This window comes from Tachypleus tridentatus, chromosome 13 (genome assembly GCF_004210375.1).
Source record: "Tachypleus tridentatus isolate NWPU-2018 chromosome 13, ASM421037v1, whole genome shotgun sequence".
Lineage (NCBI taxonomy): Eukaryota > Metazoa > Arthropoda > Merostomata > Xiphosura > Limulidae > Tachypleus > Tachypleus tridentatus.
This window is the reverse complement of record NC_134837.1, coordinates 267,056,130-267,082,049: the sequence shown is the minus strand read 5'-3', so window position 1 is coordinate 267,082,049 and position 25,920 is coordinate 267,056,130. Positions and strand designations below refer to the sequence as shown.

Sequence of the window (25,920 nt, the reverse complement as noted above, 5' to 3'; positions counted from 1 at the left end):
GACATCTAAATATAAACATTTTTATTGTACCACAATACAGAAGACCTCATATTACATCCACAGTTCTTTCCAAAGATATATATATATCCAATATGGGGAATAGTTTAATAAGCCTCCCACGTGACACGAAGAGCACGTGCTTTCCTATAACGTTTCCTGGTGATGACTCTAATTTTTATTGAGAACCAACCAATCAATTTTTGCTGATCTTTCATTTCTTTCGCACGAAAAAATTAAAGGTTTTACAAGAATACTAAATCCGATAATGAACTTTTGGTACGTTTATTACAGTTTCCAATACTGTTAATTTGTCTGATATGTATGGTAATAAACCAAGCTAAAGGAAAACAGCGTTGACAATATGGCACGTTAGACACAGAAAATATATTTTAAAGATTTAATGAGACATTTCCTAATGAATTAAAGTAATATATTCTAGTGCTCAAAAAACTCTTCCCCTCAGTGTCACAGCAGTATGTCGGCGGATTCATACCGCTGGAAACCAGGTGTCGTGGGGGGCAGAGCACAGATATCCCAGTGGGTATCTTTGTAGTTAATTGCAAACAACACCAGGATATCCTAGTGTTTATAAAAAAAACAAACAATATTTTAATGAATTAAAACAGTATATTCTAGTCTTTAAAAACAAATATAAAATAAAAATAGTCTTTTTATTATCTGTTGATATTCTAAATGACTGAAAACTCCGCATTGTACGAAATGAAAACAGTATTTTGTAAGAAGTGAAGTATCAGTATAAATATTCAGAAATAAATGTTATAATTTAAAATAAGTCTTATCATCTCTTCCACTAGATGAACTCCTAGAAAGATCAATATTTATATTCACTACGTCTTACGATTTTCAAAGATAAATTAATCCCGCCATAATGCTGCTTATTAATTCATAAGTTTAAGCAATGACTACAGTTTAATTTAATAGATTTAAAGCTTTTACACACAGCCATAGTTTATTTGATTAAGTTAATCTTTTAAGTTTTAACCACCGAAAACTGAAGCTGCAGAAGTAAAGGAACAAATAGACTTAGGAATTCTGATGAACAACAAACAAACTCATTGGAAATGTACAAGGTTTATCTTGGTTTCAAACGAAACTTTTTGGGTCTATATCTGAGCTTCCAGAAATCACTGAAGTCTATTCTAATAACCGTTAACAAGCTATGTTTCATCGTGTTTCTGGGTCCCTATGTCTTTGTGAAAATACATTAGAGGAAAAACGTACTATTTAATTACGCCACTTTAAACAACATTCGCAAGTTTGAGTTTGGTAAACCTGTTTACCACCTGTAAATGATTTACATTTGGGTTTCCTCTGTTACCATCGTCTTATATTTCTCAAGATTTATTCTCAGTTTACAGTATTATCGACCACCCACAATGAAACCTTTCTTTCTCTTCCTCACATACAACTGTATTTATCATCATTTCCGATAACCCTCATCCTTTCGGTACTAATAATTACCACACTTAATAGAAAGTATACAATGTATCTGACATCACAGACAGTTATCGTGTACCTATCTTATCATTAACTGATCAGTTCTCCGCCAGTCCTAACTGCTACTTCAAATGTTATTGTGTTCATATTTTAACACTAACTGATCAGTTCTCCGCCAGTCCTAACTGCTACTTTAACCGTTATTGTGTTCCTATTTTAACACCAACTGATCAGTTCTCTGTAACTGCTGCTTCCAGATTCCATGTATTCTTCATAGCTTTGAAATCTGTTTAATCTATCCGAATCTGGAGCAAGAATTATTTGAATTTTCATAGTTAACGTTGTACAGTTGCTCTTCAAGGTCTATGAAGCGTGCGTCAAATATCTTTTAGCACTTCAAGGCTCTTTCACTTAGCATCAAAAACCAAATTTGATCTCTTGGGTAGTCTGACATGTTTTAAAATAAAGTTATCTTCTCACAGGTTATTCTTGATATTTGTATGTTTCTTTGAAGGATTATTGTTATCTAAACCTTTTAGGGTTGACTTAGTTGTTTTTGTCACAACAACAGAGCTATTAAAGGCCACTGGATTTGGTAAGAGAGTAGCGATCTACACCTGTACCACAACTGATGGCTGTTAGTGACACGATCAGGTTGGTAGCTCGGGCTATACAGTGAGGTGTTAGGCTACGCATCAGATACTTGGCTCACAAAGAGTATATTGGGTTACCTCTGTGCGAGAAACGTAAAGAGCGTGAATACTTTCGGAATGAACCCTCCCTGTATCAGAAACCCCTCTGTTAAATATAAATAAAATCTACTGATAGAATAAACAAATATCGTATCCACTGCAACTGTCGATAACGTACGAACTTTTTTATATTAGATGCCTTTACTATTTTGTATACGTATATATCGTAAGTACTTTAATTTATGGCTTCATTATAGTATGAAGAACAAACATTATAGTATTTTATTCGCGTTCTAAATACTCATCCAAACGAAACTGGTAATCTCGACACATGGTCTCTTCTTGTTCTTAGCCTCACAACAGTTTGAGATTTGTTTTATTAAGACATACCAGTTGTTGTTTTACAGAAGTGTTAAACGTTTGAAACAGGAACAAAACATTAACTACTTTTTTAGTTTAGAATCGTCCAATAAACTGTAGTGTAAGTCGTCCAATAAACTGTAGTGTAAGTCATCCAATAAACTGTAGTGTAAGTCGTCCAATAAACTGTAGTGTAAGTCGTCCAATAAACTGTAGTGTAAGTCATCCAATAAACTGTAGTGTAAGTCATCCAATAAACTGTAGTGTAAGTCATCCAATAAACTGTAGTGTAAGTCATCCAATAAACTGTAGTGTAAGTCGTCCAATAAACTGTAGTGTAAGTCGTCCAATAAACTGTAGTGTAAGTCATCCAATAAACTGTAGTGTAAGTCGTCCAATAAACTGTAGTGTAAGTCGTCCAATAAACTGTTGTGTAAGTCGTCCAATAAACTGTAGTGTAAGTCGTCCAATAAACTGTAGTGTAAGTCATCCAATAAACTGTAGTGTAAGTCATCCAATAAACTGTAGTGTAAGTCGTCCAATAAACTGTAGTGTAAGTCATCTAATAAACTGTAGTGTAAGTCATCCAATAAACTGTAGTGTAAGTCATCCAATAAACTGTAGTGTAAGTCACCCAATAAACTGTAGTGTAAGTCACCCAATAAACTGTAGTGTAAGTCATCCAATAAACTGTAGTGTAAGTCGTCCAATAAACTGTAGTGTAAGTCATCTAATAAACTGTAGTGTAAGTCATCCAATAAACTGTAGTGTAAGTCATCCAATAAACTGTAGTGTAAGTCACCCAATAAACTGTAGTGTAAGTCACCCAATAAACTGTAGTGTAAGTCATCTAATAAACTGTAGTGTAAGTCGTCCAATAAACTGTAATATAAGTCGTCCAATAAACTATAGTTGTCTTTATATCGTTAGATCGTTATATTCGGCAGTTTATTTAATAACATTCTATATGAAGACTGATTCTCATTCGATAAACGACGTTTATCAGTTTAATACTGTTTAACTTGTTCGGCTCAATATTTACCAGGTAGTATAACATAAGTGATCGGACAGTATCTGCAAAGCCCTAAGAACATCTTCTGCTTGCCAAATCTCTGAGTAATAAACAACTCAACAGCGATTCTGGGTCATGACTAAAACTTGTTAGCCGGTAGACGGTTCACCTTAGAGTAATGGCCTCATGGCCTTTTAAGGAATTTCGTATTCACTTAACGACTGGCCTGTCCTCGTTTGGTAAGATAAATATGAAATATTTAAGCCCCAAAAAGCCAAGTCACTTACACTTCATTTGTTTGTTTTTGTAGAATTCTGTCAAGGAAACAGAAGTGTAATTAAAGATTTATTTAAGGATAATACAAATAATTATTCTATAAGAATTTATTTTTATTTTAGTTAAACAATATGAAAAACACGACTAGAGCTACAGTGAAAATAAAAGAAACAAATAAACTTACACATTAATATGGTAGTTTTAAGGATTTGTTAAATTTATTTTCGATATATATTATTTTCTGTCATAAAAAAATAGCATAAGTTGAGAAGGCATTCTGTGATTTAACTAAAGTTTGATAATATTATTACTTCGGGAACAGAGGAAAGAATTAGTGACAAGAAAAACCAAAACCAATAAGTGATGACGAGAAACCCACTTGAAGTAAACATGAATTCTAAAGACCACTGGTATGGGGTATTAAAACTTTAATTAAAATAAAGTAAGGAACAGCATTTCGACCTTTTTTAGGTTATCTTCAGGTTAACAAAGATAAAAAATTGGAATATTTCTTTTTGTTAACCTGAAGATGATCTAAGAATGTCAAACCGTTCTTCCTTACTTTTATTTTAATTAAAGTTTTAAAACTCCTACCAACCATTTTGAGAATACAAAAGCCAAAAAGATAGATAGAAAACTGATGATTAATGATATAAATAAAAATATTAAAACTTAACAGATAGAAACATTGTAGGCTGGGTTACCATATCCATATAAACCATGGGAGCCATGTAATCTAATTTTATTCAAATAAATAAATGTTGCTTTAAAAGTAACATTTCGCACGTTGTGAACACAGATAGATGTACTTAAGTACAGCTAGGAAAGCAGAGAACAGGTAGAGTGTTGTCATAACGACAGCAGACTAATACTTTGTTATTTATGTATTTTTATAGCGTAAATATGTGGACAAAATGAAGATAATAAACAAAACCCAATTATTTGTGTTTGTTTCTAATTTTCCATAAAAGCATTGAAACAGTGACACAAGTTGACAATATTGGAATATGACGTAACAGTTGTAAATCACATTAAAATAGGGTTAGGTTTTAATACATCTGTAGCACGTCACTCAGATGTTTTATTAATAGGTTACTTTCGCTTCCAAACACTGCAAACAACTAATCGAAGACTGAAAATTGCACTTCAAATTTATTTTTTAAAATTTGTTAAGTGTTTTTTTTTCGTGATACTTCTGTTTCATTGCATACATTTATGTAACGAACTTACTGATACGAAGAAAACGAAATCCCGCCATATTTTAGTATTACTTAAAGTGGCGACATCTGTATTTTTTCAAGATAATCGAGTTTAAAATTGCTGGAACTTGAAAACTTTTTCACATAAACTTTTATGTTCTAACAGAGGTTTTTTCAGCTTCAAAACACAAAAGTTTGTTCATTCGAAGTAGTGAGTTTCCTTGACGGCACAAACACAACACTCATATATCTTTGTTTGATAACTAACACAAATTAGCTTAACAATATAACCCATGTTGTTATATTAACCAAAGTAAAAGAAATCAATAGGGTCTTTGGTGTAACAATAATGCATACACAGAAAACCCGCCCGCAATGGTTCAGCAAGTTTAGGTACCAGTGTTGGGCAGAGCAAGTATAGCCCATTGTGGTGCTTAACTACAAACAAAGAGATATTTTCAGACTAAATATTATATATTTATTTTTTTCTGGCTAAAAACAGGTACAAGTTTGTTTTTGATTTATTTTGAAATGTACAATCACTAAACACATAATTGCTGAGAAACATCATTGTAAAATAGCTATAAAATGTATGGATTACTTTTTGAAACGGTTGTGTTTAAAACTTTGTTCATGGTTGCATCAATTTCGCATCAGCTGACCATCGTTTGTGTAAAATAAAACCAGAACAACGTGATACGGAAAATTATTCGTTATTCTTTACAAAATATTTTCATTAGGACTTCCACGTTAAAGTTACCATGGTTACAGCGTACTTTGTTCGAAACGTTAAATATATTCATGATACGTTATTTCCAAAGTTTCTCATTTGAGAATCTTGAATTTCGAAATTTAAATCGCGTCTTAAGCAACCTTTCAGTGAGATTAGGTACTTGTTAGATCTCGTGTCTTGCTGTAATTACTTATCCATAATATTATGTAAACAAACATTTAAAAGGCACTTTAAACAAGAGTGCCTTCATTGTCAAGCGTATGTAGATGTCATGGGGGAAAACAAAACTCCTAATGTTAACATGGCGAACACCGATGGACCTGAGAAACCTTTCGCTGAACCTTTATACAAAATGTAGTCTAAATATTCCTCTTAATTGAGTTTAATTCGTGTCAGAAACATAAAACTTGAGTTCATTTAGCTATAGCAACGACATTTGTAATATTTAACAAGGCGTGGTGTTTACCTTGTCTGGGATCATTCTAAAACCTGAGTTTAATTAAATCTTATAAAATAAAAGACAAAGGTCAATTTGTGACACTTATTTAAAGAATATCTTGAGCAGTAGTTTAATGGCTGTTTTTTCATGTTTGTGTAATTTTTGAGAATTAACCAACAACCGACATCTCTAGATGATTCTTAATTTCAGTATTCATAACAAGAAAAATATTCACTGTTGTAAACAAAGGCCCTTCAGACGTCGTCAGTTCTTGAAAACAAGGATTCTTTAAACGTCGTCAACTTGGGAAAACACTTCAATATGAATATTCTTGTTTGCTTTAGAGCAACGCCATATGGAGCTATCTGGTGTGTCCACATCGAAGAATGAAACCCCGAATTAGAGCGTTTTAAGTCTATAAACCTACTGCTATCCAACATGAAGAAATGAATATTCTTAAATCTCAAAATTAGTTAAGTACAGCCGAGGCTTAAAATGTTCAAACATGAAGAAGAGAAGCTAATAGAAACACAAGTATTAAATGTTATTTTTAAATAAAAGATAAACTCTGTTGAAAATTAGTTAATAATCTGATATTTAACCTTAATCTGAATAGACCAAAGTTGTTACACATACCTTTAGTCCTTTTCTAATGACTAATGTTTAAACAAATACCACTTCTTTACACATGACGTAATAATTGACATAATTATCTGTATGTGTAAATAATGTGTAATGAATTGGAGTTATTATTTTATATTTTTGTCTTGGAGAAACTAAAGTTACACGTTTAGTTTATATAACATTCTTCCAGTTCCAATAGAAGATTAAATCAAGTCATCAGCAGGTCGAAGGACAAGATTATTAATGAAGATCGAACCATTTTTCTAAAGGCAACAGCTTAAGTCCCGTAATTCGATTACAGTATCGCTTCAAAATATTGGCAGCCAGCGCGTATAGACTTCTTAAACTTGCAAGAATGTTTCCCAATTACCCGTTAACGCTGAAATAACAAAGCACCTGAATATAAAAACACATCCAGAAGTATATCATGTGATTGTCTACGAAACTAAACTACAATCAGAGAAGAATCCTTTGGAAACTACTGACAAATAAGTAAAGATCCCAGCTATTCTTCCATTCAGACCCGAGGTCTTGAAAGACAAGTGTAGTGACAATCGGATATTATCACACACACACACACAATTCATTCACGAACGAAGTGTAAGTAAAGCTGTAGATATACAAAAGAAACGAGGAGTATTTTAAAAGTATATCCAAGGATTATTACGGTGTTTCGTGAACCCATTTGTTTATATAAGCTGTTGTTGTTGTTTTGAATTAAGCACAAAGCTACACAATGGGCTATCTGTGCTCTGCCCACCAGGGGTATCGAAACCCGGTTTTTAGCGTTGTAAGTCCGAAGACATACTGCTGAGCCACTGGGGGCCTTTATATAAGCATGTGTTAGTAAGGGGGAAGTCTAGAAAAGGTAGGATTCCATTGAGAAGGTAGAGAAACGTAATGACATAAGAATTTCCTATCACTTAATATGCATTTTTTTATATATATAGTTATTATACTTTACAAAATAAATTACATTAAAAGCTTTGTCAACCAATCATATCGTGATAATTCATATCTTTATAAAATAAGAAAGTTTGAAATCCAGGCATTCAACTCAAATATTCAACATTCCTCCAGACAGCAAGTTTCCACCCATGCCTACAACGAGACTGTCAGGTGATTAATATGAGACATCTGGCGTATAATTTTACTAGTATTTTCTCGTATACTCGTAATTAGAGAAGTTAGATGTAAAACAAAAGTCTATAGACACACTCCAAAGACATGGCCACACGGTTTAATGAGGTTCACAGAGACGTTGGAACAGCACGATCTAATTAAAACTAGGTGGTTTATATTCTTCTCTCCGGAATTTTCATCTGTAGTGCTGTAGTTTTTACTTTATTAATTACCATACATTTATGAATCTCAAGTTATTAGAAGGTCCTCATTAGGATCCATATTTTGAGACCCAAACTTCATTTGTCAGTCTAGCTATAGTGATTCGTCTCAATCCCAATATTTTGATAGTACAAATAAGAAAGTATTTTTTAATCGATTTTTGTAAAAAAAAATATTCTGACATTCAGCTGTGAAGAAACTGCCTGTGTCGTCTAATTAGGTTGAACTTTACATTCTTGGAGGCCAGGCATGGCCACGTGGGTTAAGGCGCTCGACTCGTAATTTGAGCGCGGGTTTGAATCCCCGTTGCGCCAAACATGTTCGCCCTTTCAGTCGGGGGGTATGTGATAATATGACAGTCAATCCCACTATTTGTTGGTAAAAGAGTAGCCCAAGAGTTGGCGGTAGGTGGTGATGATTAGCTGCCTTGTCTCTAGTTTTACACTGCTAAATTAGGGACGGGTAGCGCAAATAGCCCTCGTGTAGTTTTGCGCGAAATTCTAAAACAAAAAAACAAAACAAATACGTACTTCGACTAAAATATCAATTATTTTAATTCCAACGTATCTGAGTTTTCTGTTTGTATAACAACTTGGCAAACAGCGATTTGAAAGCGTATTGAAATATGTTTATGTTCGAAGAACGTTTGTTTGTTTGAGCTTCACGCGAAGCTACACGAGGGATACCTGAGAGAAAACAGTTAGTCATCACTACCCGCTGCCAACTCTTGGTCTACTCTTTTACCAACGAATAATTGGATTGACCGTCACTTCATAACGCCCTCCCGGAGCCGAAAAACGAACATGTTTTGTGAGACGTGGATTCGAACCCGCCACACTTAAAGTGCGAGATAATCGCCCTAACCACGTGCCAATGCGGCCTTCTCGGAGAAAGTAACATTGTATTTCGAAAGAGCATTGGTTTGTCTTATTGTAGGATATTCTACCAGACTACACGATCACGTTTTCTGTAAAACAGTTGTTTGCTATTGTATTAGCAGAGAATATGTATAAATTAGAAAATTCGTTGAAAACACCATGGGACAAAATGTGCTTTAGGATCCAATTTGATATTTCAGTTTATCAACAAGAAAAACAAAACATCCACCCTGAGTAGAAAAGAAACATTAAAAACTGTAGTAAGACTCAGGTTATGAAACTGTTTTCAGTCTTAGGTGAATTTCAGAACACCTTTTATCAGACAGCTTCGATTCATTGTTTTCACATGCCATTCGTAACAGTTTTTTTTTTTGTTAACACAAGTATAAAACCATCTGGTGGGTAAATAATGAAAACTAATTTCTCTCTACTTCTAAAATAAACCTACTCTTCACTTATTTCATTAGTTGACCCGGCATGGCCAGGTGGTTAAATCACTGGACTCTTCATCTGAGGGTCGCGGGTCCGAATCCCTGTCAAACCAAACGTACTCGCTCATTCAGACGTGGGGGTGTTATAATGTGACGGTCAATCCACTATTCGTTGATAAAAGAGAGCCCAAGAGTTGGCGGTGGGTGGTGACGACTAGCTGCCTTCCTTCTAGTCTTACACTGCTAAATTAAGAACGGCTAGCGCAGATAGTTTTCATGTAGCTTTCCACGAAATTCAAAACAAACGATTTCATTAGTCTTCACACAATTCTTTAATCACTGCCGTTTTAGTAAAACCTACGTAGAAAAATAGAAAGTTATCGTGAAGCAAAGTGTGTGAGCACTTTGAAAGAGCCTTAAATAGCAGTCTCAATCCTATTCACTGCATTCTAGAGAGTAGAAAACAGTGTGGACATTAACATAAATTTAACCCTTTCGACTGAACGAAGGATACATTATAATTGACAGTAATAAACGTTTATTTTTCTTTGTGCTTTACGGCCAATTAGGTAATATACGTGTTAAAATATCAAACGCATATTCACTTGTTAACATTTATTTCTCACTTCAAACTGGTTAAACTGACTCAAGAAAGTTAGTAATAACAGACCTTTAGTAGTCTAATTTAAACATTAGGCCTAATATATAGAAGTAGCATAAAGCTTAGCTGAAAGAGTAATTGGTTAATTTTATCTTGCTTTTGGCTAGTACCTAATGTCATAAAACTTCTCAATCAAAATAACTTACATTTTGTAAAAAAATTACAATCATTTCCTTACAAAAATTAGATTTCAAAATTGTAATTGCGATACCCTAATTTTCTTGCAAGTTGCGATAAAAAACCCAAACCTTGGCGACTGGAACGCCACTACTCAAATGCCACTTCTTATGGACGATTCACCACGAGATTCCCTTTTCTCAGTTTGCAAAAAGAAAATAAAACTACGATTTCGAATACATGAAATATTTTCTAAAACATATCACAGTTACCACGCCCATATTTTATTTACGGTGAAGCTTGAAGTTCTACGCAACACTACAACCATAACAGCTTATACTCGTTAGCTCAAATATTTTGAAAAATGTTTTCAATATGGTTCCATATTTCAAGTATTTAAATAGTTTGATTTTGTTTGTAACTTTCTCAGTTAAAATTATTATAGGCTTAGAAAGTACCATATTTATATTTAAAAGGTAACGTCATATTAATAGTCATCCTATAATAACAATATTAGTAATAGCAATAATTGGAAATACGCATTGAAAACAACATTAATAATCTGACAGTAATAATTATAGATAATATTTATCATACATATGTACCCCGAAAATATATTGATACTTTGATCTTAAGCACAAAGCTTCACAATGGGTTATCTGTGACCTGTCCACCTCAAGTATCGAAACTCGATTTCCAGCAGTACAAGTCCGCAGACATACCAATGTGCCACTAGAGGTTATCTTGACAGTAATAATTAGAAATATGTATTAATAAAGCATACGTTTCCAAAATCATATAGATTCACATCCCTAGAGATCAGGTTTTGATACCAGTGGTGGACAGAGCATAGATACACAAAGTGTTTCTTTGAGGCTTAGTTTCAAACAAGTAGCCTGCTACTACAGGGGTAAGTCTACGGCTTTAAAATGCTAAAATCAGGGGTTCGATTCCCCTCGGTAGATGTTACTGGTATTAAAGACTGTAACCTGACGTACATGTTACAAGTATTGTAACCTGTAACAGACGTTACAGATGTTTTTTTTCTTCTTCAGTCAGCTACGACGTCTCCTGCTCCAGTAAATCCATGAAAGTTGTTGTTAACTTAGATGATTCCGAATCTGTAGTTTATCTTGACAAGCTACGAGGATATCCAGGTAAGGCTAATATCATTACTTAGTAACTAATTCTTCAGGCTAGATCTTGTTGCTTAGCGATCAAGTTTCCAGATAAATTGAAGTTGTAAACTACCTCATCCCGAGTAAAACATATTTATACAAATTAGCTGTAACTAATATATATACATATTATAGAAATTAAATAATCATATCTAAATGAAGTTAAATGAATAAACAAAATCATGATGAAGGACTGTGATAAAAACAGCAAATACCAACCTCTGATTAATTATATTATAATCATTGAAATTTTTAAGCCATAGACCAAAACACATTAACATCATGAAATAAAATACGCTGCATATTTTTTTTTAAAAGGACCCTAGGATACAAGCAATAACGTGGGATTATAAAATGTATTCTAGTTTTGGAGGTGATTAAAAAAGTAGGACCTACATTGCGATGGGGATACACCGTCTATCAGTTTTAACCTCCAATTCACTAGTCTTACATAAGAAAATCAGAAATTAGGAGAGCGACATGTGGGTGCTCAAGCCCACAACATCCCACATCTATATCACCCTTCACTGCCTGCAGACAATTGTGGGAAGGTGACTTCTCTCCCAAATTGAAATAAGAAAGAAAAAAACAAGACGAAAAAAAATAAAAATGTAAAATAAGGTCATAGCATTTGAGGGTAACTTATATAAACTTACCTTGTGAAGTTATCGTTCCTTCTCCCAATATGGTAGAAGCACTAATTAACACGACATCAGTAAAGTGATAATTTACTGTGACTGTCGTGCTATAATATGCGATTTAAGATGTACATCCGCATAAAGTAGTGCCAAGTTCTTAGATGGCCTAATTTTTAACTAAAAATAATTATTAGTAATTTTAATAGAATTTCTCAGGTATTATTTTCTTTGTATTTATTTAATATATTTTTGTATTTATTACAGAATAATTTAATAATTTTATCTAAATTTGTTTTATTAAATCCATTAGCAATTAATTTTCGTATCAGTATATCAACACTATTAATAAAATATTGTAATTTATCACAAATTTTACAACATCTTAATAACAGTGAAGTTATCATGTTTATAATAGATGGGAATAACCATTACTATGTAAGGAGGGTAAGTATGGGTATAGCTTATATATTGTTACGTAGAGACATGTCTTTATATTTGGTAGTTCTATCATAGTAGTTTTGATTCTCAGTTCCTGGATATATTTTAACATTTGTGTCTGGTGCATTTGTTAATATAGTTTCCTTTCTTAATTCCCGGATATATTTTAACAGTTGTGTCTGGTGTATTTGTTGATATAGTTTCCTTTCTTAGTTCCCGGACATATTTTAACAGTTGTGTCTGGTATTGGTATAAAAATTGTTCACCCACCGAAAATAAAGGTAGAAATTCTGTTTTCCATCTCTTGCAGTATTGTGTATTTCTCTTGGTAGGAATTAATGAGTTTATGCCTTTTAATTTACATATTACCATTTTTTAAACGTCATTTGTAGAGCCTAACCTATGGAACTCATTGATGTGATAAATAAGAAATATAATTGTAAATAAACATATATTTCTGTTTATTATTATGCGTGTTCAAAAGTTAGTAAATAAATCCTATTATTTTTTTAGTGTCTCACAACTTGTAAAGTTGCCACAAAAATTATTGTTGTACATTTGGTAAAATTTTAAACGAAGAATAGAAGTTTATAAAATTCCCGAGAGAATACTGAGACAGGTTTTGTAAACACATCCTTTTAATCTTTATAATTCACTATTTTTAGTGTCTCGTTTAATGCAACATGTCTTACAGAGTTACTTTATAAACCCTAACCGAGTTAGGGATTTTTATATTTTGTAAACTGACTATAAAATCATTATTTTAAAACAAAATATATTCTTAAGATCAAAATAAAAATAAAATATGATACTCAGTTCAAAGCCTGTTCTTGGTTATAATAGTCGGTTCTGTAATAAAAACCAGAAGGTGGTTATATTGATTGATAATATATCGTTGTCATGGTTTGCAGTCCACATAGTCACCTGAGATTAATTATATACCTTCCTAAATTTTGATTACCATGTTTTAATTACTTTATATTTTGTGTGTCGACGGATAGTTTGCTGCTAGTTTCATAGAAAGTTTGAGAAGTTTTGGTTTTTTTGTGTAGTGGTGGAGATCGAGATTCGATCCTTGGTCATCTAGTGTGATAGATTGCGTGTTTGATAGTACATCTGGAGACGTTTGTTTTTGGTTTTTGAATTTCGTGCAAAGCTACACGAGGGCTATCTGCGCTAGCCGTCTGTATTTAGCAGTGTAAGACTAGAGAGAAGGCAGCTAGTCATCACCACCCACCGCCAACTCTTGGGCTACTCTTTTAGCACTGAATAGTGGGATTGACGGACACATATAACGCCCCCACGTCTGAAAGGGCGGGCAGGGTCACGGATCGAATCCCCGTCGCACCAAACATGCTCGCCCGTGGGGGTGTTATTAAATAAGGGTCAATCCCACTATTCGTTGGTAAAAGAGTAGCCCAAGAGTTGACTGTGGGTGATGATGACTAGCTGCCTTCTCTCAAGTCTTACACTACTAAATTAGGGATGACTAGCACAGCTAGCCCTAGAGTAGCTTTGCGCGCGAAATGCAAAACAAAACAAAATTCTCCGGGTCCTGTAATTTCTGAAATAATCGTAAGTAATAGCCAGTTTCCTTACGTAGTTATATAGTTTACTTCTCAAATAAACTCATGATTTCTGTGTAAGGGAACATTCTAGAACATTTTATATTTAATGTAAAAAGAAATATTTGAAAATAAAACGCAAATATTTTTTCAAACTGATCATATAAGATGTTTAATTGTTAAACATACCCGAGTCCTAAACTTGTATCTCTGTTCGCTAGGGTTATCAGGTAAGTACACCTAACGCTTAATGAGGTATTTAATTTAAAAAGCTTTCTGTTTCTCAGAGAAGCTTACAAACATTACTAATATTTATTGGTGTGTCTCAGTTAATATTTTCCAGCCTTGCCTAATAAATTGTATAATAGCAAACGGAATGAAGCTTATGTTTTACTTATCGAATGGTTCTTGAGTAACATTGTATTAAAATAAAAGGTTTAACTTACTTGTAGACCAGAGAATGATGTGGGAACATTTAGTTCAATATATCAGTTTGCAGGTTAAAGTACAAAAGAAAAAAGAACTTATACTAGAAACACGATGTAAAACTGTAATGAATGTTGTAATCGATCAACTTTTAACGGAAGAAACAACCGTAGCAGCAGATGAAGTGATTCACAGCAACTCATTATAGTGTTTCCTGGAGTCTTCATCCCTAGGGCTGTTACGTTCTTATCAAATAAAACTACCAAACTCAGAAACTAAGATTCTAAACCTTTTGAAATGACATTTATTTAGGTAATTTATTGATCTAATCGTAGAAATCATTCAAGCCAATTATCAAACCACAATTCTATCCAAGTAATGACATAAAATTCTGTTACAACGGTGATCTCAACACCTGTTTTGGATCGTATGAATTCCTCAGGGCAAGAAACCTGAAATTATAGTTTTAATACATGGTGATATATAATACTTGTGTAAAAGATACAAGATAAAAAGAAATCTGGTTATATTACTGGAATTTTCTAAAGCATTTCATAAGATTTTTCTTAGGGTTATACAAATTGAATTAATCGATTTTCAATTTCCAAGCATCAAGACGTAAATATAAAAACAATTATATGTGGTTTTTGAGAAAACAGTCTGTTGTACCTATTAATTTAAAAATAGATACAGTCTGTTGTACCTAGTAATTTCTAACGATGGTAATTATCTGTGAATTATATGTTATGTTATTCTTTACAGTATAAATAATTTATTTAATCTCTTGTATTGCATTACATAATGTTAGTATAGAATGCACACAGTTTCATGGTTCATTATTAATGTAAACTGTTCTATAAACGGAAAATCCACCAATTTCCTTCAAGACTTAGGTAGAGTATACGCATGCTCAGTTTCATCAAGACCATTACGTCTCTTAACAACAAAATTAATGTTATTAACGGTACGAAATGTCTTTAAAACTGAATTAAGATAAAAATTCGATACATACTTTTGGGTATTCATTCCTTACATCTGTAGACACTGAAATAAAGTAAATGAATAATTTGTTTATCGCTGGAGTTAAAAAAAACAACTCCAAAAACTAATTCATCTCATTGCAATCAAATAAACTATAACAAAGATTTCTCTCTCTGTTTTTCACTTAATAGACATTCAAACCTATCATTAACAACTGGAATATAGCAGAGCAAAGTGTATTTTTTGGTTATTTCTAGTTTCTTGTTGTTCAGTTCAAATAATGATTTTGTGTTTAGAATAATTTGGATTCAAGAGTGGTTTCAAGAGAGTCATAACATGATTTATAAAATAACATCGACAGATAAACCAGAGGTCAACAGAACGAAATAATTCGAATTTAGAGGTACAAAATATATATATAATGTTGTAGATACGCTTTCACGTGATATCACCACAAAATAAATATAATGTTGCAATTAAACTTCAACGTGATATCACCATAAAATAGATATAACGTTGAAATTACACTTTCAAGTTATATCATTACAAAATAAATATAATGCTGTAGTTACACTTTACAGTGATTTCCCCACTAAATAAATATAATGTAGTAGTTAAACTTTCACTTGACATCACAATAAAAATATATAACGTTGTAGTTACACGTTCACGTGATATCACCACAAAATAAATATAATGTTGTAATTACTTTTTGAGGTGATATCACCACAAAATAAATATAGTGTTGTGTATATTATCAAGTGATATCACCACGAACTTAATATAATTTTGTAGATAAACTGTCACGTGATATTACCACAAAATAAATGTAATTTTGTAGTGACACTTTCACGTGATATCACCATAAAATAAAGGTGCTGCAGTGACACTTTTATGTGATATTACCACAAAATGAATATAATGTTGTAGTTACACTTTCACGTGATATCACCAAAAAGAAAATATAACGTTGCAGTTACACTTTCACGTGATATCACTACAAAATAAATATAATGTTGTAGATGCACTTTCATGTGATATCTCCACAAAATAAATATAATGCTGTGGTTACACTTTAAAGTAATATCACCACAAAATAAATATAATGTTGTGTATGTTTTCAAGTGATATCACCACAAACTGAATATAATTTTGTAGATACACTTTCACGTGATATCACCACGAAATAAATATAATTTTGTAGATACACTTTCTCGCGATATTACCCCAAAATAAACATAATGTTGTAGATACTCTTTCACGTGATATCACCACGAAATAAATATAATTTTGTAGATACACTTTCTCGTGATATTACCCCAAAATAAACATAATGTTGTAGATACTCTTTCACGTGATATCACCACGAAATAAATATAATTTTGTAGATACACTTTCTCGTGATATTACCCCAAAATAAACATAATGTTGTAGATACTCTTTCACGTGATATCACCACGAAATAAATATAATTTTGTAGATACACTTTCTCGTGATATCACCACAAAATAAACATAATGTTGTAGATAATCTTTCACGTGATATCACCACAAAATAAATATAATGTTGTAGATACACATAATGAGACTATATACAACACTGTGGGTTAAGGACGCTGGAGTATCTTAACCTATCATTAACCAGTACTTCACTTGTTTATGAATTATAAAATCTAAATTAGTAAACTGTATTTATTGATGCCAATTAAGCTTAACTCATTTTAATTACGAAGCAAGGAAAAGTATTAAAATTGAGGGCAGTGTGTGTGTGTGTTTGTATGGACAAACGAGACCATAATGAAAAACTAATCCTTGGTGACCAGGTGGCGCTATGTTTGCTGAATGCACGCAGCCCAAGGGAGACAAAGGTGAGTCAAATTTTCTCATATTCAACATGGCTGCCTGCTATCTTCTATTACATTTCTGAACATTACACAAATGATTTGAAGCATATGCAATAAACCCAAGTGATCATTCAGTGACATGTCGCCAAGTTAGATATAGCCCATCGTAAGCATACATTATGTACAGAGGTAGAGGGCTATTCCTGTGTCCCATGACGTAATTAATACAGCTAACAAGAATTGTTTTTTCTACAACGAATGACATGTATTTTATCAATAAGTGAATACACCTAAGAACTTTGTAGCTGTTATGGTTTGTGTTATTTCTAAACCTAAACTTGTTATTATATAATGCTTTCTAAGCGAACTCATCATTTATTATACTAAAATGTTTGAAATTTTTCGATCATTATTATTTAATATTATTTACTTTTATGTGTTTAAATACTCTACTGTGGAGTAGAAAATAAAACACAATCGTATGTGATAAAATATGACAATACTTTACTGTGGAGTAGAAAATAGAACACAATCGTATGTGGTAAAATATGACAATACTCTACTGTGGAGTAGAAAACAGAACACAATCGTATGTGGTAAAATATGACAATATTCTACTGTGGAGTAAAAACAGAACACAATCGTATGTGGTAAAATATGACAATACTCTACTGTGGAGTAGAAAACAGAACACAATCGTATGTGGTACAATATGACAATACTCTACTGTGGAGTAGAAAACACAACACAATCGTATGTGGTAAAATATGACAATACTATACTGTGGAGTAGAAAACAGAACACAATCGTATGTGCTAAAATATGACATAATCCTAGTATCCGTCGTATAGGTACTGATAACAAATATGGTGTCGAAATGTAATAAAATATTAGTATGTTATTCTGTAAACATGATTGTGGTATTTCTGAAAACCCTACAGTTTACCAAGTATTTTAGGATGATACAAGCAAGAGGTGACGTTACCACTGAGAGAGCAGAATTTACGGAATCTCACAGATCAGTTCTGAAAACAATTAACCCTTGTCTAGTCTGAAAATTAAAACTGGAGGAATGTATTGTCACGTTTATATATAACGTCTTACGAGTCGTTTTTATCAGTTTAAACTTGGATAAGCAGCATAAATTTCAAAGAACTGAAGTAATAGATATTATCTGATATTAATTAACTACATATACCCCTCAGATAGTCCAGTATTTACTACATATACTCAAAATATAGACTGATATTAACTCTATATATGCATCAGTTAAACTGGTATTAACTACATATACCCATAAGATATACGATTAACTACTATGCATCAGTTAAGTTGGTATTAACTACAGTATATGTATTAGATCGGATGACATCAACGACATGTACCTACATAGATAGGCTGGTATTTATGGATAAGTTATAATACATATTCTGTAACTCAAGATTCCTGTTTTTCTGGACATGTACCTACATAGATAGGCTGGTATTTATGGATAAGTTATAATACACCTTCTGTAACTCAAGATTCCTGTTTTTCTGGACATGTACCTACATAGATAGGCTGGTATTTATAGATAAGTTATAATACACCTTCTGTAACTCAATATTCCTGTTTTTCTGGACATGTACCTACATAAATAGGCTGGTATTTATAGATAAGTTATAATACACCTTCTGTAACTCAAGATTCCTGTTTTTCTGGACATGTACCTACATAAATAGGCTGGTATTTATGGATAAGTTATAATACACCTTCTGTAACTCAAGATTCCTGTTTTTCTGGACATGTACCTACATAGATAGACTGGTATTTATGGATGTAATAAGTTATAATACACCTTCTGTAACTCAAGATTCCTGTTTTTCTGGACTTCTAGTGCTGTCTTTCTATTGATGAATACCAACTCTTAATTCGTATCTACAGTTTAGTTACTTCTTAGGAAAAACTAGAACATAGACACTGCCATTAGTCAGACCTGCTGTTCTATTACTGGTCTTTACAAGTTTTTCTATATCAATGTGTATTTCTATAATAATGTGTTTCTATATCAGTGTGTTTTCTATATCAATTTGGTATTTCTATATCAATGTGTATTTCTATAATAATGTGTTTCTATATCAGTGTGTGTTTCTATATCAATGTGTATTTCTATAATAATGTGTTTCTATATCAGTGTGTGTTTCTATATCAATTTGTATTTCTATATCAATGTGTATTTCTATATAAATGTTGTATTTCTATATCAATATGAATTTCTATATCAATTCAACCTAATCTCTTCTCTTTCTTCAGAATGCAAGGCGGACATCAGCGGTGGACGAGCAACCTTCCTTCTTCCGTTAGACAATATCTACGCCTGCGGCACGATAAGAGTTCTCAATAAGATAACGGTAAGTGTTCTATTTGTCAGGAAAGACACGCGATATTACACATTTAAATTAAATTTAGATAAACTTTGTGATACAGATTGATTGGTGGATGTAAAAGTCAGTGTATCGTTTATCATATACGTAAAGAAACCAAACACCAGATATTGTTTTTTAGCAAACTAACATACACGCGTTATATTTACGGTAAGACAAATAAACTACATTACAATCTATACAGAAAGACTAACAGACGTGCAGAATACAAACTGACATATCTGTGACGTCATATGTACTAAGCCTGACGTATAAACGTAAGTACGGTCCAGTAAGGTCCATATAATGCAAACTGTCATACCACGAGGGAAAATATTTCAGTAGTTACCAATATTTTAACGAATTCCAACAATCTGATGATCAGAGGTGGTCATAGTCGAAGAAAATCATGTTGTTCATTGTCCACATTGGATATGATGATCATGCTCAAATAAATTCGTACTGTTCGTTGTTCAAGTCTGACATGACGGTGAGGCTCAAAGCAAGTCAAACTGTTTATTGTAAACAATGAATATAACATAACATAGCGTTTAGGGACAACATGAGACTTGTTGGTCCATCTCGGTTATCCTATCTTCTAAGCCAAATAAACAAAAAAGAACAAAGCCAGCCATTCATATATTTATCAATATTTCTTTTTAGCTCACTCAAATGTACTGCCTCCATAACATCCAAGTTCATACCATTCAATAGACCAACCACTCTATTTGAAAAATAACATTGTCTTAGTTGAAGACGGCTTCTAAATCTACATCTGTGTGTCCTAGTTCTATAATTGTCACTGTTAAGTATGAAACATATGAATACATCAACATTATGAATTCCATTTACAATCTTAAACATCTCAATCAGATCCCTCTAACGCTTTCTTTTTTAAGAGTAAACAATTTTAAGAATCGTAGTCTTTCTTCATATAACAACCCCTCTATCCCAGACACCATTTTAGTAACCCTCTTCTGATTCCTTTCCAACAATTCAATGTCTTTCGTGGGATAAGGAGCCAACACTTAACACAATACTTCAAATGCGGCCTAACCAGTGATCTATACAATAAAAGTATAATCTCTTTAGACTTGTATTCAGTACATATATAGGTACAACCTGAAATCCTATTTGCCCTACTACTACTAGCAAGTACAAAATGCTTGGATGGCTTAAGATACTAATAAGCAATTACACCAAGATCCTTTTATTTCGTGACGCAATTAAGATTATTACCATCCAAATTATATTCATAAAACAAATTATGATAACCCACACGCAATATCGAGCATTTATATTAATTAAAACCCATCTGCCGTTCATTAGGACAACTCACTAAGTGATCAAAATGCTTTTATAAATCAGCAGTTTAAGACCCATCTGCCGTTTATTAGGACAACTCACTAAGTGATCAAAATTCTTTTATAACTCAGCAGTTTAAAACCCATCCGCCGTTTATTAGAACAACTCACTAAGTGATCAAAATTCTTTTATAACTCAGCAGCATTGTCATAACAACTTGCAACACACAAGATCTTGATATCATGTGAAACTTTAGTATTTTTGGACAAATTCTTCTTCTATGCGATAAATGTAAATAAAAAAGATCAGTGGTCCTAAGACACAGACAGCCCTGAGGTACCTCACTTATAACATTAATTTAGTTTGGCTGAACTTCATTTATAATAACTCACTGCTTTCTTCCATCAAGCTACTCTTACATCCAATTAATTAAGTTATCCCTCACATCTATAGAAATAAGTTTTTACATCATTTTTGTGGCACTTTGTCCAATGCTTTTTTGACAATCCAGATATGTCAATCAAATCTACATCCTTATCTTTATTTACACATGCAGTAACATTATCAAATCAAGCCTAAAGATTTGTAAGCCAAGATTTTATTTTAGTGAAACCACATTGACCATCTGATGACGTTCTAAACTTTGTTAAATGATTTTAAAAAGCACTTTTTATCAGACTTTACAAAACTTTTTCCACAAGTGGCATAAGACTAGTAGGCCTATAATTACTGGGACAAGTTCTATTACGTCCTTTCAAAATTTGAGTGACACTAGCTAATTTTCAATCTGTTGGAACTTGCCTTCTATTGGAAAACTTACAGAAAATTGTGGCAAGAAGCTCACATCCTTGACTTCCATTACAATATTATCTGGTCCAGGAGTCCTATCATTCTTTAAACTACCAAATTTTATTTTAAGATCAGAATTTATGGTATTTCCTTGTTCAACTTTGTTTTCATCTATCAGTTATTCAAGATTACGAATACTGCTTAAGTCTTCATTAGTAAAAACGGAAGAAAAGTCATAATTTAATAAACTAGTCATTTCATAATCATCACATACAAGCTTTCTCTCAACTCAGGGGTCCTACACTCATCCTAACATTTTGGTTATCCCTAATGTACTTATATCCTTACATAGTAATTACATCCTAGCATTTAGTCCTATGACCTACTCAAAATTTCATCTGCACAGTTATTTCTTGGAAGTATCCATAACACAATTAATTCATTACCTTTTTCAGCACATTGCGCTTATTGACTCTAATTTTCTCTTCCTTACATCGTTAGCCCTATGCACACAATAAATACACCATTGTTGCCAAACCCCTTTTTTATATCGCTTGCTTTATCAGTTACACCTTTCACCTGTGCACCAGGATAGCATAGTCTAATTCTTTTCTCCCTATTTATCCTACAGACTATTCTATCCACGTGCAAAACCAATGAATTACCTTAAACTATAACCTCTTTAAATTCATAATCCATATCCTTCTCTATTCCTTTTTCTTTCTCCCCATGAAATAGTTCTTCGTCCATACATGCTAAAGACTAAAATCTGTGGCTCAACAGAATAGGATCACAACAATTAAGTTCGCTATTTTAACTCTAATACTGCCCTTTATAACCTCCTGAATGTCATTCATAGCCTTAGCTGATGTCTTTTTGCATGTAAAACTCAAGCTCATCTTGAAATCCTGCCATCATTTCCAACAGTTTATAATTCTCTTTATCTATTTCTTCAACTTTAGTTAGAATAGCCTCCAAGTTCAGTTAAGATAACCTCCAGGTTTAGTTAGGGTTACCTACAACTTTAGTTAAGATAACCCCCAATATTAGTTAGTTTGTCCTCCACCAGCCTGCAAACTCCACAAATAAATTGAGCATCCTCGCCACCAGCTTCCGTAAAAGGACATAATACTCTGGTTCCCAGTTTATTAGGTACAATAGGTGCAATGAATGAGTTTTATTTGTAAATTAAAATAAACATTAAAAATCCTCAATAACACAAGAATATAATTTTCTAACGTCTTCTCGAATAATACCTCCAATCATGTCAGAATAAATTGTACTACTTATTGTACATATTGGATATAATGGTCATGGTCATAGAAAATCGTAATGTATATTATCCACATTGAATATGACGGTCAGGGTCAGGGAACATCGTACTGTATATTGTACACATTAGATATGATGGTCAGGGTTAGAGAAAACATACTGCCAGAGTTAGAAAGAAAAACGCACTTTTTGCTGTCTATCTCGGACAGGGCAACAATCCAGTTATAGAGACGTCGGTAAACAACAGTTTAATCACGACCCAGAGGCTAAAACCCAAGAAAGCTGGATAGAAGTTTGTAGAATATTCCTCGTGAAATGTCTGCTACTGTTACAGGTCAAGTTGTTCCTCAGTATAACTAGATGAAACCACTGTTCACTAGAGTAAAATTTTACAGTAGAGTTGCTTCTACTGTCACACTCTTGTGATTTATGAAACATCTACGAGTCAGGATAAGTTTTGGGTGTGTCTGCCATGAGAACAGATTGACTGTTACTCTTACTTAACACAATTCTCGTGTCTTTAAAAGATATCCACATTATCAGAAGAAACACGGAAGATCCTATTTTTCCAGTCCAAGTCACAATAAGATGACTCGAAGATCAGACAATTGTCTATCTCTCAGCGATAAACCAATTATCGAGTACCAACCCTATTGAATAGTCATAATCCATTCTTGGTTGTTCCCTATAAAGTGTCCTAAACTACCAATTTCTACGGAATCCTCACTCTTTGCAGAAGAGGGATAATGTCCTACAATCCCCTTATTTCAGAAGAGGGATAATGTCCCACAATCCCCTTATTTCAGAAGAGGGATAACGTCTCACAATTCCCTTATTTCAGAAGAGGGGTAACGTCTCACAATCCCCTTATTTTAGAAGAGGGATAACGTCCCACAATCCCCTTATTTCAGAATTGGGATAACGTCTCATAATCCCCTTATTTCAGCTGTTGTAAATACGTCTAACCGTCTTTTGTCTTAAGTATTACAAAGGGCAGATTCTTTAAATACTAACAATAGCCTTTTACCCATTATTTAAATTATTTTGTTTTCCAAATGAAGCTATATTTTTTATGGAGTTGTTAGATACTTACTTAATGAAAGATTGTGTATATAGATTATCAGAATAAATAAATGGAACAATAACCAAAGGCAACTCTCTCTGAATTTCACAAACAAGTGTACTAAACTGACTTCAGACGTATTAGGCTTACGAATTTGGTTAGAGTGAATATTGTACCAAGAAAGTTTTTCAATTCTTCTTTACTTGTTAGGAACATAGCTGATTATATTATTGTTTGAAGATCTACTAATGTCCAAAGACAACTTGAAGTTAGTAAGATAAATCATGGAAGCTGATTTGTAATTCTGTTGATTATTTCTGTTTGTTTCTCAACAGGGAGATAAGATATTCTACCACCGAATTATCGTTGAGTATCCTGAAGACCGTAAAGAAGTGATTTTAGTGAAATGTGTTATTCCTGGTGAGCCACGGGGAGATATACTTCAAAACAGAACCAGAAGAAATGTATTGCCTGAAAACTTCTCTGAACCAGAGTAAGATAACAGTCACTGAAAAGTTGAAAACAAAAGTTAGTTACTTTATTCCATATATCTCGGACACAGGTTAACCCATATATCTCGAACACAAGTTAACCCTTATTCTGAGGTACAGCTCTGTTTCGTAACTGGAGATCCAAGTTCGAATCCGTGCTGTAATGCAACACATTTCTTGCACTTTAAAAACTACATGTTTTATAAGAGTAACAGTCAGTCCTTTAGTGTGGATGCTGAGGGGCAGGGTTCTGTAACTGGGTTTCTTTTCTCTGGTCAATAGATAAAATTAGAAAAAGAATATCTTTGCTATAAATACAAACTACAAATATGACCACAAGGTGTCGTGAAGGAAATAAAACAACTCCTTCTGAATTAAAAATTTTTACTTATTAATATTCTTACAGTTTACCAGTAACGTAACATATCGCAGGAACGTCATATGACAAAATAAACCTAATTTAATCAGAATATTCGCAAGAAGAACTTAACAGGAACGTTAAACTTCATGAGGGTACCCTGCTTTCTATGTGGGTGTTCTATTTGACAACACGTAGAAGAAATTAACAGGAACGTTAAACTTCATGAGGGCGTCCTGCTTTCTATGTGGGTGTTCTATTTGACATCACGTAGAAGAACTTAACAGGAACGTTAAACTTCATGAGGGCATCCTGCTTTCTATGTGGGTGTTCTATTTGACAACACGTAGAAGAACTTAACAGGAACGTTAAACTTCATGAGGGCATCCTGCTTTCTATGTGGGTGTTCTATTTGACGTGGAAGAACTTAACAGGAACGTTAAACTTCATGAGGGCGTCCTGCTTTCTATGTGGGTGTTCTATTTGACAACACGTAGAAGAACTTAACAGGAACGTTAAACTTCAAACATATCAGTGTAACAATACTAATAACCTCTCAGTGTAACAATGATACTAGCTGATGAATATAACAATGATACTAACCTATCAATATAACAACGATAAAGTTTCTTCTAAATTAGTAAAATAAATGAGGGGTTAAAGCCTCTCATTTCATAACCCATACATATTGATGAGTTCTGGCATTGTGCGCAAAACCTAATAGGCAGTAATATTTAATGTTAACTATTGTCAATAACTGATGGGCCAAATCAAGTAAAATCCGTTATAACTTCAAGAATATCTGTCCATCTTCCGAATGATTAGGGATTTCTCTTTTGCCCCAGTACCCTCCCAATATGCATAGTGGCATAGCTGCGGGCGTACACCACTAGAAACAGGGTTTCGATATCCGTGGTTGGCAGAACATAGTTAGCCCATTATATAAC

General features: G+C 33.1%; 1 protein-coding gene across 2 annotated transcripts in view; it reads left to right on the top strand.

The window, feature by feature from the left end:
- LOC143238139 (uncharacterized) overlaps nucleotides 1-25,920 on the top strand; it is a 95,093-nt gene that overhangs the window by 55,877 nt on the left and 13,296 nt on the right. The window contains exons 2-4 of one of the 2 annotated variants that reach the window (XM_076478106.1): nucleotides 11,280-11,381; nucleotides 19,586-19,683; nucleotides 24,460-24,617. In XM_076478106.1, coding sequence (XP_076334221.1) covers nucleotides 11,280-11,381; nucleotides 19,586-19,683; nucleotides 24,460-24,617 — 358 coding nt within the window. Of the gene's footprint in view, nucleotides 1-11,279; nucleotides 11,382-17,265; nucleotides 17,318-19,585; nucleotides 19,684-24,459; nucleotides 24,618-25,920 lie in introns of those variants that run through there. The other variant, XM_076478107.1, reaches the window with a different exon arrangement.